Below are 16,189 nucleotides of genomic sequence, written 5' to 3' on the forward strand. Positions count from 1 at the left end.
CACCTCCCAGGGGAGGTGCCCAGAGCTCCTCCAGTGTGTCCCAGACATCTGCCATCTTGGAAACAGAGGTGTTTGTGGCACACTGGACTGCTCTGAGTGGCCAGTGCCAGCAGGTGACGTCAGAGGCTCCTTCTGATAGGCTGTTACCTCTCTTGGTAGCCAATCCTCCTTCCTAGGTAGCCAAACCTCCTTTTCTGCCTATTTAGGGTCTCTGCTTTGGGTATCTCACCAGATACCGAATGCAAGAGCTCATCAGAGTTCCTCTGCATCTCCCTCTTCACCTTCTGCCAAAGGATCGATCGCTGACTGCTCAGGACGCCTGCAAAACCGCAACAAAGTAGCAAGATGACTACTAGCAACCTTGTATCTCTTCATCCTGTGGGCTTTCTCAACTGTTTCCAGGTGGTGCATGCTCTGGGGGTAGCCTGCCTCCTCTCTGCACCAGGAGCTCTGAAGAAATCTCCCGTGGGTCGACGGAATCTTCCCCTTGCAACCGCAGGCACCAAAAGACTGCAACACCGGTCCTCTGGGTCCCCTCTCAGCACAACAAGCGTGGTCCATGGAACTCAGCAACTCTGTCCAAGTGACTCTCACAGTCCAGTGACTCTTCAGTCCAAGTTTGGTGGAGGTAAGTCCTTGCCTCCCCACGCTAGACTGCATGGCTGGGTACCGCGTGATTTGCAGCTACTCCGGCTCCTGTGCACTCTTCCAGGATTTCCTTCGTGCACAGCCAAGCCTGGGTCCCCGACACTCCTTCCTGCAGTGCACAACCTTCTGAGTTGTCCTCTGGCGTCGTGGGACTCCCTTTTGTGACTTTGGGTGGACTCCGGTTCACTTTCCTTCTAAGTGCCTGTTCAGGTACTTCTGCGGGTGCTGCCTGCTTCTGTGAGGGCTCCCTACGTTGCTGGGTGCCCCCTCTGTCTCCTCTTCCAAGTGGCGACATCCTGGTCCCTCCTGGGCCACAGCAGCACCCAAAAACCTCTACTGCAACCCTTGCAGCTAGCAAGGTTTGTTTGCGGTCTTTCTGCATGGGAACACCTCAGCAAGCTTCATCGCGACGTGGGACATCCATCCTCCAAAGGGGAAGTTCCTAGTTCGCTTCTTTCTTGCAGGACTCCAAGCTTCGCCCAACAGGTGGCAGCTTCCTTGCACCCTCAGCTGGTATTTCCTGGGCTCTTGCCCACTCTCGACACTGTCGCGACTATTGGACTTTGTCCCCTTGTCTTACAGGTACTCAGGTCCGGAAATCCACTGTTGTTGCATTGCTGGTGTTTGTTCTTCCAGCAGAATCCCCCATCACGACTCCTGTGCTCTCTGGGGGTAGTAGGTGCACTTTACACCTAACTTTCAGGGTCTTGGGGGGGGGGGGGGGAGGGGGGTTCTAACCCTCACTGTTTTCTTACAGTCCCAGCGACCCTCTACTAGCTTACATAGGTTTGGGTTCCATTCGTGGTTCGCATTCCACTTTTGGAGTATATGGTTTGTGTTGCCCCTATACCTATGTGCTCCTATTGCAATCTATTGTAACTTTACACTGCTTGCATTACTTTTCTAGCTATTACCTGCATAATTTTGGTTTGTGTACATATATCTTGTGTATATAACTTATCCTCATACTGAGGGTACTCACTGAGATACTTTTGGCATATTGTCATAAAAATAAAAGTACCTTTATTTTTAGTATATCTGTGTATTGTGTTTTCTTATGATATTGTGCATATGACACCAGTGGTATAGTAGGAGCTTTACATGTCTCCTAGTTCAACCTAAGCTGCTTTGCCATAGCTACCTTCTATCAGCCTAAGCTGCTAGAAACACCTCTTCTACACTAATAAGGGATAACTGGACCTGGCTCAAGGTCTAAGTACCTCTGGTACCCACTACAAGCCAGGCCAGCCTCCTACATTGGCTCACCCTCTATTTTCAAATATGTGATTTCTGAATAACAGCTGTACAAAAAAAAACTATTGTGCCTGATTTAATAGACTATAATGTTGCTATACAATAATTTGGGCCACATACAGGGTTTACATGACAATTGTCTTGCCTTTTAGTGCACTAATGATTTATGTTTAAAAAGTATCATTTTTAAGAAGTACTTCTCATCAGTGCAGTGCTTTTATGTGATATATATTAATGTCAAAGCTTCACATGCTAAAGAAATATGCTTTTTGAACTCTGAAACGACTATCATATTTTATGTCATGTCTGTTGTTCGATTTACATAGCAAACATTTTCTGAGTTCGGCAAGTGCATGGGCTCTATGATAGAAGCCCGCCCTTGGCTCGGCTCTCCCTGTACATTTGTTGGCTCGCCCACCCCTAAGTGTGCTTGCTGCTGCCCTGTCTCCCATTAGTCATACCCAGCAGTGTCAGCAAGAGTAAGCAAAGAACACTGTGAAATATGAACTGGAGCACACTCCAGCACTTCTAGTTGGGAAAACAATGTTTACCTGAGGTAGTTTAGAGTAGGGTTAGTTGCTAGTTGAAATGTTGGACAAAGAAGAGAAGCTATACAAATGCCAAATAAGCATGCTTGTACTGAACACAGCAAGCGCTTTACGGAAGAAATTCAGGGCAAAAGTCGGGGGTACAAGCAGGTAGACCTTGTGCATCGACTATTTTCACAGGGTGGACACCATCCACCCTGCCAAGAAGTTGAGCCCCCCTGAAATATGCTGAACTTGTCACGGAGTAATTTTCAGACACTGGGACACATTCAGTAATGCCCACATGAGGTAGAGGCGGTGTGGGGACTTTGTTATTTCAGATTACTGCTGGGACCAAAACAAAGGCTGAATTTAAGGGGCCATCAGGCCTCCTTTTGTTCTGGAAGCTATCTGAGCCTCACACAAATACTTAAGAGAGGCATGCTTTGGATTTGTTCACTCCCTGTATATAAGGGATGTGAAAGCACTGTAAGAATGTTAGATGTGTTGGCCTGTCCCGGTATTTACACAAATAATTTAAATACCACTATTTTGTTTTATTCCTTTTATAGCATTACTCTTCCAAATGCAGGGTGTCAGAGCCCTTTACATCACACAAACACAGTATATAATGACAATAAATCATAAAAGTATGCAAATCATTGTATAAGATGTGTTATATCAAACAGTGAGGGTTAAAAGGTGTAGGAATCATGTCTTTCATAACTCACTGTGCTATAGTAGAAGGATTACAATTTATGAACTGCAAGTATAAAAAGGATCACCATGTTAAAAGCCGTAACCCATTTACCTATTTACATAAAATAAAAATCAGTCTGATGTGCTTTGCAGAACGCACATTAACTCTCTATGCTACTTTGATTAAAAATTGGGACTAGAGAATACACCAAATTTCAAAACAAGTGCATTAACCCACAGTGTAATCTTGCCGTTATTATTTTTCCCCGAGATTTACTGGGCACACAAAGATCTCTGCAGCAGGTACCTTAACACCGTAAGACATTTTAAAACACAGACTTTTTAACCAATTAATCATAACAGATTTACTGCCACTTTTCTTCTTGTTTCCACTCTCTTCATAGAAGAGTTTTTTTAAAACAATGCATAACTTGAGCCCCATATTTTGCATTGGGGTTACGTCATTTTATTGGCATAACCGCAAAACCTTGTTAAACCTTGAAATGTGCTTAAATGTACTTATGATAGACCTGCTAGACCAGTGGTTCCCAACCTGTGGTCCGGGGACCCCTGGGCGTCCGCGAAGCCTTCTCAGGGGGTCCGCGACGGCTTAGAAAATTAAAACATATTAATAAATATTGACAAAGTAGGTCCCAAGCTTCCAGTAATGACTCAGTGGGGGGTCCCGGGATTCCAATGATGATTCGGTGGGGGTCCCTGGGTTCCATTAATGATAAAGTGGGGGTCCACAGAAGTCAAAAGGTTGGGAACCACTGTGCTAGACGTATGTATGAGATCTTAAGAGCTGATATCACTTCTTGTGATGTCATTTCCTATGATGCCACATTCAATGTCACGTGATGTGATGCCATGCGCCACGATGTCACTTGCATACTAACTTGATTAGTCCCCAGAACTTCTTTTTTAGGATTGAGCCCTGGAAAAACTGCAGTGGAATGCACATCAAGAACCTCACACTGATATGAAGAGTGACAACATAAAAAGATGTACTGTTGAACTAATGCTAATAAACGTGCTAAAAAACACTGAGGATCTTACGATAGAGAACTTCAAAGGATCCGACTTAACACATGGAGCCGTCTAGTTATGTGATCTGTGGCTTCAGTACACAATGAATAATCCCACTTACCAGAGAAGCTAGATTGCAGCTTTCCTTGGAGACGAATGAGCATTAAAATGTCTGTACTGCATCCGCCACAAATACTCCCTTCGTGGTATACTTACATCCTGCTGTAGAAGTATTTTCTCCTGGATCCAAGCCCGAGAAGAGGCTTCACTGCTGGAAGATAGTTCTTTCCGCAGCACTTCAGCTTCTGTTTCCGCAAGCTGCAGGGAGCGCTTCAGCTGAGAGATTTCAGAATACAAATTCTAAAAGGAGAGAGAAGACTGCTGTAAAACTGCAATAAAGTGCGCGCCAGGACGTCAGACTCATCTAAATCTGTGAGACAAATGTATTCACAGCGCCGTGCACTTGCAGATACCCAGCGACAGAAGGAAGGCGGTATTTTTTTTTTCGCAATTTTTTTTATTGAAGATTTCAAATGTGCAAAACAAGCAATTGCTGATTAGACAAGAGCTGTGTACAACTGATAAATTAAATGGAATTACATAGTTTACTAGATGGTAGAAATACTGCTAAGCAGTAAACCACCGACTCAGCTAAGGAAGAGTATAACAATCCTGCAACTGCGTGGAGGGAATGAAATAAAAGAAGGCGAAGAAGAAGAGTAGTAAAAAGGAGAAAAGGTTGAGAGACAAACGCAAGTGAGAGTCAATCAATCAATCATGATTTATAGAGCGCAACTACTCACCCGTAAGGGTCTCAAGGCGCTGAGGGGGTTGGTCCTCTGTGCTTCAGTCGAAGAGCCAGGTTTTAAGGCCCTTCCTGAATTGAGGCAACCATGGTGACTGCCTGAGGTGAAGAGGCAAGGTGTTCCAGCTCTTTGTTGCGAGGTATGTGAAGGATCTTCCTCAGGTCGAGGTCTTCTGTATGTGGGGTATGGTGGCTAGTGCCTGTTGAGCTGGGAGGAGAGGTCTGGCGGGGAGTAGAAGGTGGTGCGGTGGTTGAGGAAGGTGGGTCCTAGATCGTGGCGAGCCTTGTATGCCTGGAGGAGTTTGAAGTTGATCCTTTTCTCCACAGGAAGCCAGTGGATGGCTCTTAGGAGTCTGGTGATGTGTTTCCAGCGGGGGTCGTCCAGGATTAGTCTGGCACAGGGGTTTTGGATGTGCTGTGGTTTCTTCAGGTTCTTCTGGGTAGTGCCACCATAGCGGGCGTTGCCATAGTTGGGTCTGCTGGTGACCAGAGCGTGGGTTACAGTTTTGTGGCAGTCGTATAGGATCCATTTGAAGATCTTACGGAGGAGTTGGAGTTTGTAGAAAAGGTGGGGAGGTAAGAGGGAGAGAAGTGATGATCCAATCATATCTCTAGAGTAAGTTATAGATTGTATCCATGTCATATCAGGTAATGGCGGGGGCTCGGCATAATGGGTTTGAGTGGGGGAGGGTAATTTTTACCAGGTGTCTATCGAGATTGTCCCATAGAGCTTTGTCAGACGAGATGCAGGGGTATTGTGTCGAAAGGATCGAGAGAGCACCCCTAGTGTGTCCTAACTACTCCCACCAGGTGTTATTAGAAGCGTTTCCCAATGACTTCTAGGTGAATAGGATGGTTTTGTGGGCAAGAGTAAATAGTAAGTCAGCTAAAAGTAGATCTTCTTGCCGGAAGTCTGTATTGTATGAGGGATGAAAACGTTCTGGGGAGCTTAGATTGTAAGATATCGTCAACGGTGTCGTGGGCTTTAGTCCAAAAGTTGTGGAGCAAGAAGCAGTCATATAAAATATGGCGCAGGTCTGCGTGTGGTGCTTTGCAGCTCTAGCAGTTGCCATTATCTAATAGGCCATTGGCTGCAAGTCGGTGTTGGTTATAATATGTTCTATGTAAAATGTATAGTTTGGTTTGAGCAAGGTTCAGGGTTCATTTTTTGGTGAATGGGGAGGACAATAGTTTATACCAGCCAATATCTAAGGGTTTGCAAAGGCCATCTTAGAACCAATCACTCCGCCATTTCTGTTACATGGTTTCACATAATAAGCTGAATACCGGCCTGAGTTTGGCATAAATCTTGGAGACCAAATGGCTGCCTTTTTGCAGCATTGCCAGGAGGGTAGGGAGTGAAGCAGGTTTGAAAGGGAAGGCTTTGTGTTTGGAAATTGCAAACTTTAGTTTAAGGAAGTCATCAAAATCAGACGAGAGGGTAAGACAAATCTTGTGGAAATATAATAGAACGATCAAGGTATTTTGGAGCCAAGGTTGCCTACCTGGAGATGGGTACATTTGGGTCGAGTTGAATGTCCCCATTGTACCAGGTTGAGGACTGTAAAGAGTGTCTAATTTTTATGTGTGAAAAGCAAAGGTCAAGTTGTAGTAGATTACGTCTTGTGTGGTTTAAAATTAATTAAGTCAAGGATAGGATGATTTTTACAAATAGTTAAGAGGCACCTCATAGGGAGGTTAACTGCTAGTAACAGTTCCAAAGAGAACCATGGTGGAGTGAAGTCAGGGGTGTTGTCAAGCCATTTCGTTCCCTGAGTAACTAAAAAGGCTAATTGGTATTTTCTGAAATCAGCAAGGTTGGCCCCGCGCTCAGGTGTTTGAGTAGGCAAAATCTTTTTTAGGGAGATAAGTGGTCTTTTTGAGTTTCAAATTAATTTGCTGATGAGGTTGTCTAAGTTATGGAAAAAATAATCTGAATACACAATGAGGGACATGCTTAGTAGGTAATTAACAATCGGAGTGATAACCATCTTGATGGATTCAAGTTTGCCCCACCAGGTCAGAAGTTTTGGTGACCAACTCTCTAGACAGCTTTGTACCTTTTGAAGAACCAGGGATTCATTGTGACAGATAGATTCAGAAAGGCTGTCATTGAATTTGAGGCCCAAATATTTAAGGAATTTATGTTGCCAAGCTAGTCCAAATTCTCCTAATACTTATTCGGTACAAAGAATGTTCAGTGGGCGGACCTCCAACTTATGTTTATTGAAGGTGCAGCCCGATGCAGCAGCATAGTCATCAATTTTGGTCATAATTTCAGTGATGCAATGTCTGCTTGTTCAGTAATTATTAAAATGTCATTGGCATATGCTGCTGTCTTGAAGGATTCAACTTTAACATTTATACCTATTGAGTTGTTTTTTTTGTTATATTAAGGGACAGTAAGAGTAGTTTATTGGCTAGTAAAAAGAGGAAGGGGGAGAGGGGGAGGCTGTAGGAAGCTGGCCTGGTGTGTGGTGGGCACATAGGTACTTACACCTCATAGCAGGCCCAGGGTTCCCCTATCAGTGAAGTGTAGGCAGTGTCTAGAAAACAGGCTCTCTAGAAGTAGCTGAGCAGCCAAGGCTTATCGAGGAGACATGCAAAGCTCATGCAATGCCAGTGTAGTCACACAGCACTTAAATACATGGAAGAAAACACTCAGATGTACAAAAATAAAAGTACTTTATTTTAGTGACGCAATTACCCCAACATGAGGTAAGTAAACACACTAAATATGTACACTAGTAATCAGAAATAGGCATAAGTCGCAGTAGAAAATAGTGCAATAGACAAAAGTGACCCTAGTGCAATAGACAAAAGTGACCCTAGGGGGAACCCAAACCATACACTAAAAAAACAGAATGCGAAGGCAGGACCCCCAACCAAGTAAGTGGGATTTTTAGAAGGGAGGTGGAGGAACTAGGAAACCTCAAAGTACGCCCCAGTGACCAGGAAAAAGGAGTAAGTTACTGGATTTTCCCCAAACTACCAAAAGGACTGAAAATGAAGATAATGCAATAACCAGATAAGACAGGCAAAAAAACAGCAGTGGATTCCTGGAGAGGAAGATCTGAAAAAGAAGGGGACCAAGTCCAAAAGTCGCAGAAGTGTCCAGTTGTGGCCGCAGCCACTACCCACCCGTCGGTGGTTGCAAGAGTTGGGCGAAAGTAGGAAGAAGATGGTCAGCAATGCAGCCCTGGAGTCGGTGAAGAGTTCCTGGAGGATGCAGTCGACGGACCACGAAGGATGGAAGGTTGCAGTCTGTGTGTGGTGTGGAAAAAGACACCAATAAGCCTTGGCAAAGGCAAGAGCCGCTGTAGATGTACAGTAGAGCTGCTGGGTACCAGCAAGGTCCAGGACGACTCAACCCACAGGGAAAAGAGGGGTGGGCAGTGTCCCAGGGGACCATCAGCAATGTAGAGAGTCCACAGAAAAAGGACAGTCTCCACAGGAGACCCAGTGGAAGAGGACCCAGGAGTTGCAGACGACCCCACACAGCACAACTGAAGAAGGGTCCCACGCCGCAGGAGAAGCACGCAGAGGGCTGTGTGTCGCAGTGCTGGGGCTACGTGGAGCCCGAAGATCCCTTGGTGGAGATGTCAACAAGCCTTGGTGGCTGCAAGAGACGCGGTTGCAAGGGGGTACTGTCCTGTGTGGGAAGGCAAGGGCTTACCGCCACCAAAGTTGAACAGCTGGCAGGGAGGGCCAAGGGGACCACACCAGACCACCACCCATGCTGCAGGATCCACACAGCTCAGGATGAGAGGAGATCCACGCAGCCGTTTGTCGTTGCAGTTGGTCCCTGCGAATGCAGGGGAGTGACTCCTTCACTACAAGGGAGATTCCTTCTTCCTTCTCTTGAAGACTTGCCGGCCTCAGAGGATGCACTGCCGGGGAAATGTTGCAGATGCTGGAAGGAGCCGGGGAAACAATGTTGCATGCAGAGGCTTCATCCTGGATGCAGATAGTCGGTTCCTGGAGGGTCCAGTCGCAGTTCCAGTGGCCAGAAGTCGAAGTAGAGGTTGCAGAGGAGCCCTGCTGGAATCTTGCAAGCCGAATCTGACGACCCATCCAAGAAGGAGACCCTAAATAGCCCTGGGAGGGGTATTGGTTACCTAGCCAGGTGACCACCTATCAGCAGGGGGTGGCTCTGACATCACCTGCCTGACACCTGGCCACTCAGATGCTCCCAGAGGCCTCCGCCCACCTTGGATTCAAGATGGCATGATCAAGTGACCCTCTGGAGGAGCTCTGGGCACCACCCCTGGGGTGGTGATGAACAAGGGAGTGGTCGCTCCCCTTTCCTTTGTCCAGTTTCGTGCCAGAGCCGGGACTGGAGGTCCCTGAACTGGTGCAGACTCATTTATGTATGGAGGGCACCAAATGTGCCCTTCAAAGCATACCAGTGGCTTGGGGAGGCTACCCCTCCCAAGACATGTAACACCTATTTCCAAAGGGAGACGGTGTTACCCCCCTCTCTCAAAGGAAATCCTTCCTAGGCTTGAGCTGTTCAAGCAGCAGGAGGGCAAAAACCTGTCTGACGGGTGGCAGCAACTTGGGCTGCCCGTAAAACCCCAGAAAGTTGGTAGGAGCAAGGCTGGGGCTCCTCTAAGGAGCCCTCAGAGTGCATGGAATCATATTTCCAATACTGGCAACAGTATTGGGGTATGATTTCGACATGTTTGATACCAAACATGCCTAGGTTCGGAGTTACCATTATGTAGCAGGACATAGCTAGTGACCTATGTCCAGTACCCACACTCACGAAGTCCATTAAAATAGGGCTGGAGTTTGTGGGGGCACCTAGGCTCATGCAGGGGTGCCCTCACACACAGGCACTTTCACACTGCCCTCTGGGCTAGGAGGGCCTACCATAGGGGTGACTTACAGTGAACTGGTACAGTAACCTGTAGTGAGACTGCAATGGCATGTGTGCAGATGCACATTGCATGGGCTCCCTATGGGTGGCATAATACATGATGCAGCCCATGGGGAACCCCTGGTTCCCCAATGCCCAGGGTACCATACACTAGGGACTTACAAGGGGGCACCAGTATGCAAACTGTGGGGGGGTGGGTGGGGGACGTGGTACAAGCAACCCAATTTGGAGGGAGAGAGCAAAGTCACTGGGGTCCTGGTTAGCAGGATCCCAGTGAACATAGTCAAAACATACTGACAACAGGCAAAAAGTGGGGGGTCACCGTGCCAGAAAGAGGGCACTTTCCTACAGCAGCCTTGTCTTGTTCCTTGTTGAGCTGGAATGAATCTGACAACACTCCGTCGGTACTTATGTTAGTGGAGGGATTCGAGTGGAGAGCCATTATCATGTTTCTGAATGATTCACCTAGGGTTCTCCAAAGTCGGTCCAGGAGAGATTTTTAGCATAGCCACATTTAGAAAAATGTAAATTTCTGAAACATCTTCTTTCTAAATGTGGCTATGCTAAAAATCTGGCATGGACCCGGCTCTCCAGGACCGACTTTGCAGAACCCTGAGGTTAAAGCATGATAGGGTGGGTCTCAAGAAGGGCCATGCAACTTTATCAAATGCTTTTACAGCGATAGCGGCTACTGGAAAGTTCTTGGTTATCGATAGCTATACGACATGACCTACTAGTCTAACGTTAGCATTGTAGAGTCTGCCTTTGAGAAAACTGGCTTGATAAGGTCCAGTTAGTAGTGGGAGTACTCCTTCAATGCTTTTAGCCAGGATTTTAGCGTACAACTTACAGTCCAAATGGATGAGCAATTTTAGTCTGTAGTTTTTAGGGTGTGTATGGTCTTTTCCCTCTTTAGGGATTAATGCTATTGTGGCTTCCGCAGTGGTACCTCCAATGCGCCCCCAATATCCAAGAAATCATGGAAAATAAATAGTAGTGGCTTTCGTAGATCTTCAGTAAAAGATTTATGTAATTGAACAATAAGGCCGTATGGGCTGGTGGCCTTCCCTATTTTGAAGGACTTAATTTCTGATATTATTTCTAAATCAGTGATAGGTTGGTTCAGCAAGGTCTGTTGGTGGTCATTGGGTTTGGGTAGGTTTAACTTACTGAGATAAATCAGACTTTTTGTTGGGTTGATGCTAGGGATTTCATCGTATAGTAAGCTATAAAAATCTAAGATATTAGAAATTTTGTGTGGGTCTAGTTGTATTTGCCCCCGATTTCCCTTTGACGGGCTAATTTGTAAATTATCTTGCTTACTCTTTAGGTAGCAAACTAGGATTTTGCCAGTAGAATTGCCTGTGCATAATCGCATTGAATGGACTTTACTCACCCATTGACCAGCCCTCATGCTTAGAAGTTTACTGTAATCACATTTTTCCTGGTTTAAAGCATCTGTCAGGAGAGTGCCTTTTTCAGAGAGGAGCCTGAACACCAGGTGTTTATTTTTACCCCTCCAACAGTATCCTTAAAGGTATATCAGCGCTTATGAGGTGGGCAAACGACAGGGGGATTTTCCAGGAAGAAGCTCGATATGGCTTTGCAAATTGCTTCTAGGTGTTTTTTTTATCTTTAGGATGCCCGCATTGACTCTAAGATTTGTAAATAGGAGCGGTTGTGCCCCAGTCCAAGGATGCTAACATGGCTGAATGATCAGAGACAAGTCTGGGTTCAATGGATGAATCAGAAATCACTCTCACCAAGTTCTTGGATACTAATATGTGGTCAATTCTCAAGACGGATTGATGTGGTGGACAATAAAAAGTATAAACTATTGTATCTGGGTGTTGGATACATCATGTATCTATAAGATAAAATTTAGAACATATTTTATGTAATAGTTTGTAGGATGGTGAAGGCCTAAATTTGGCTCCTGAGCTACGGTCAATCGTGTGGAAGTCACCTCCCATGATCAGTCGTGAGTCATTGGGAAGATCTGAAATCAATGTGTCAATGTTTTTTCAGAAGTCAATGTCACTAGAGTTAAGCGCATAAATGTTCAACAAGTAAAAATCTTTGCCAGATTTGGACAATTTATTGAGCATCCAGCTCCCATTCTGATCAGAGAGTGTGTTTAACACAATCATTTTTGCTTGTTTGTTGATGATACTAAGAACTCTATTTTCTTTTTATAAGTGGGTGAGCCAATGACCTCTGAAAACCAAGACGCTTTAAAGAAGGGGGTGGCAGAGGCGGCGAGCTTGGACTCCTGTAAGAGTATTAAATCACATTTGAATTTGTATGTCTATTCAATAATTTTCCTCCCCTTAAGGTGATTCAGCCACTTTGTACTGAGGGGAAAAACAGGTAAGTAGTCAGATTTCAACATGGGGGTTTGGGAGAAGAGCCTGAAACATCAGGATGAGCAGGGTCAAACTAATGCGTTGTATATATTAGGGCCGTTTTCCCAGAGAGTTTCATATGGTTTCATATGGCGACGTAGGTACACAAATCATGTCTGAGCTAAGACTGCAACTAATGTAGTCCAAAGATGACCTGTACATGAGGGAGAGGGTAGAGTAATCACCAGAAAAAGAGGGAAGGCAAAGAAGGAAGAAAGAAGGTGAAAGACAAAGAGATAGATGATAATAACACAAGTAATGAGAGCCCACCAGCTGCAAAATCCAACCACCCCATGTCATCGTGAGGTGCTATGAACCCCAGTCCGATCATCCCAATCACAACACTGCACTACCACTTGTAAAATACTGTCGCATGTTGGTTCATAGGTGTAGGAAAGTGCCCTCTTTCTTGGCATAGTTACCCCCATTTTTTTTTGCCTGTTGTCAGTGGGTTTGACTGTGTTCACTGGGATCCTGCTAACCAGGACCCCAGTGATTATGCTCTCTTATTTCTAACTTGGTGACTGTACCTTTTCCTCCCTGCAATTGGCATACTGGTACAACCATGTACGTCCCTAGTATATGGTACCTAGGTACCCAGGGCATTGGGGTACCAGAGGATCCCTATGGGCTGCAGCAGTTATTCTGTCACCCATAGGGATCCCATGCAAAGGGTTCTACAGGCCTGCCATTGAAGTCTGCATGAAACGGGTGCATGCACCCATTATCACTACAGGTCACTGCACCAGGTCACTGTAGGTCACCCCGATAGAAGGACCACTCAGTCCAGAGGGCAGAGTGGAGAGTGCAGGTTCCTGTGTGTGAGGGCACACCTGCACTAGCAGAGGTGCCCAACAAACTCCAGATCCATTTTCCTGGACTTTGTGATTGCACGGACGTCATTTTAAGCATGTACTGGACTTAGGTCACTACCTATGTCCAACTACATAATGGTAACTCCAAACCAGGGCCTGATTGGTATCAAACATGTCGGAATCATACCCCAGTACTGTTGCAAGTATTGGAAGTATGATTCCATGCACCCAGGGGGCTCCTTAGAGGACTCCCAGCACTGCTACCACCAGTCTTTCAGGGTTTTCCAGGCAGCCCAAGTGGCTGTCACCCGTCGGACAGATTTCTGCCCTCCTACTGCTGGATTTGCTCAAGCCCAGGTAGGCAGAACAATTGATTTCTTTTGGGAAAGGAAGGTAACACCCTCTTCCTTTGGAAATAGGTGTGACCGGCTTGGGAGGGGTAGCCTCCTTAAGTCACTGGTATTATTTAAAGGGCACATTTGGTGGCCTCCATGCATAAACCAGTCCACACCAGTTCAAGGACCCCTAGTCCCTGGCTCTGGTGCGAAAATGGACAATAGAAAGGGGAGTGACCACTCCCCTGTCCATCACCACCCCAGGGGTGGTGCTCACAGCTCCTCCAGAGGGTCCCTGAGTTCTGCCCTCTTGTTTCCAAGGTTGGCAGGGAACTCTGTGAGCATTTAAGTGTCCAGGCAGGTGATGTCACAGCCCCCTGCCGATAGGTGCTTACCTGTCTAGGTGATGAAATCCCCCTTTCAGGACTATTTAGGGTCTCTCTCTTGAGTGGGTCCTCAGATTTGGCTTGAAAGACTCCAGCAGGATTCCTCTGCAACCTACACTTCAACTTTCGGCCACTGGAACCACAACTGGACCCTCCAGGAACCCACAACGCTACAATCAACGAAGAAGACTCTTCTGCAACTTTGTTTCCACAGCTCCTGTCAGCTTTGCAACATTTCCCTGGCCGTGCATCCTCAGAAGACAGCAACTCTTCAGTCTGCACAAGAAGAGGAAGGAATCTCCCTTGGAGTGAAGGAGTCTAGGTGTATTACTACCATGTCAGGCTTTGTGTGCCGGGGGGCTAGCAGCTCCCCCAGTGTGGCCTGTAGGGGCTCCCATTTCATTCCTGGGTATCCAAACCATTCTATGTCTGTTCGCTGTGGGCATCCCTCCATCCTGGAACCTCTCGCTTCCCACCAGACTTGGGCTCTCTGCACAAAGGAGTGTCCAATTACCCATGCCGTTTGCGTTTCGCACCTGAATTTAGAAGAAACTGGGGGAAAGTAAGTTTCTTGTTTGTTTGCCCCAGCCAGCCATTCTGTTCCCCCAAACTTACATTCTTCTGGAGGTGACAGGCCCTGTTCTCTGCCGTGCAGCAGAGGGGTGGGTACTCATGTTTGCCTGGGTGTTGCCTTCTGATGTAACTTTTATAGGTGTCAGAGCTCCACCTCCCAATTGCTTTTATGCCCGCCACCGGCAGGCCATGTTGGGCAGCCGATGTCGCCGCCCATATCCGGAAAGAGTGCGTGCCAAACTTGCTTGCTGGAAGCCCTGCCTTGGTCAGTGCCCTTTTGAGCACTGTTTTGAACTGAAATGTGCTCAAGCATTCTCCATTCTCATGCTTCAAGAGCGCCCCATGCCCCGCCGGCCTCAGTTCTAAATACCTCTGTACGTTGTACACTGTGCATAACTCTTGAATGTTCTGGCATCTAAACTCCACATTTGCCCCTTTCCCCATCTGATCGGTCTTGGATTTCCTTATTAGTATTTGAATAAGTTTGTGGCCTATTCGCACATCCTGGCTTTGCATGCACGCATGCGTGTTCCCCACTTTCGAGGGGGCCACTAGCTCGCTTACCCTAAAAGCCCCAAAGAACACCAGGGTGAATGCAACTTTGAAGAGCGTGCTTTCAAAGCTGTTCAGGCATAAACTGTCTAGCACCCCCACCAGCTGCCTTTGTGTGTGGAATTCACTTGGGTGCCGCCGGTCCCTAGAAGGTCCTTCTAGTCTGCACCACTCTTATCACTGCCCTTATATAATGAGAGTTGGTGGGGTCTCTTCCTGATACAAGCTTTTTAAAGTGCGCCACCAGGGTTAGGTGCGCCTGCGCCCAATACTTTAGCGTCAATGCCTACTGTATAAATTGTTCCACTGCTTTCTTCACTTCGTGGTCCTCAAAGGCCATTAACCCTGTGACCTCTTGCACAGTTCTTGCGCAGGCTGCATAACGTCTTTCTGTCTTTGGGGCTAAGGCATGTTCTATCAAAAGGGACAGGTCCCCTCCACCAGCCCCAACAGGCTGTTCAGGAACGGTGTCATCTCTTGTTCTGCTCCCGGAGCTAAGCTCATGAATCTCTCCATCTGGAGTGGGGAGACTGCATCTGCTTCAGTGTTATTTATGCCTGGGATGTGCCTCGCCCTAATGTCTAGGTTGCTTGTTAGTTGTATTTTTACCAGGAGGTGTAGCAATTCTAACACTCTTGTGCACTGAGATGCCCCTATGTTAATCAGTGGGCTACCACCTGATTATCACAGCGTGATCTTCATATCCTTCAGCTGTTCCTGCCAAATAGTTAGGGCTACTACAATGGGAAATAATTCAAGGAGTGGGATGTGCCATTTCTTGGCACACCATCTATTCTTGAGGATAATCCCGAAGCCTATGCTGCGCCGGTTGCATCAGTGTAAAGTTTGATCTGCTTTGCGGATACCAAGCCTTCTCTCCATATTAAGGTTCCATTAAATTCCTCCAGAAATGTCAGCAATATCCTCAAATCTTTCTTCACCTCTGAGCCCAGCTTGACATGGTGTGTTTTCTCAAGCCTCCTTGTTAAGTGCATGATTCGCCTAGCAAACACCATTCCTGCTGGGATGACTCGAGCTGCAAAATTCGATTTACCGATTAGCCCTTGCAGCTCCCCAAGGGTGGCCCTTCTGCTTGCTCAGCAACCCTTGGATGTCCTTTGTCAAGTCCTGTAACTTGTGTCCTGGGGCATGCTGGATGTGCCTGCTTTTGAGTCCAGTTCTATGTCTAGGAATACCAACTTGGTGTTAGGGCCCACTGTCTTGTCCTCTGCCAGAGGTACCCCCCAGAAAATCATCTAAATGGTGTAGCTTCCCGCCC

The 16,189-nt window shown here is 46.6% G+C and overlaps 1 protein-coding gene across 1 annotated transcript in view; it reads right to left on the reverse strand.

Moving 5' to 3' along the window:
* SPAG5 (sperm associated antigen 5) overlaps positions 1-16,189 on the reverse strand; it is a 415,500-nt gene that overhangs the window by 41,677 nt on the left and 357,634 nt on the right. The window contains exon 23 of the mRNA XM_069226180.1: positions 4,374-4,517. Within this exon, the coding sequence (XP_069082281.1) occupies positions 4,374-4,517 (144 nt within the window). The remainder of the gene's footprint in view (positions 1-4,373; positions 4,518-16,189) is intronic.

The sequence above is a fragment of the Pleurodeles waltl genome, chromosome 3_1 (genome assembly GCF_031143425.1).
Source record: "Pleurodeles waltl isolate 20211129_DDA chromosome 3_1, aPleWal1.hap1.20221129, whole genome shotgun sequence".
NCBI lineage: Eukaryota > Metazoa > Chordata > Amphibia > Caudata > Salamandridae > Pleurodeles > Pleurodeles waltl.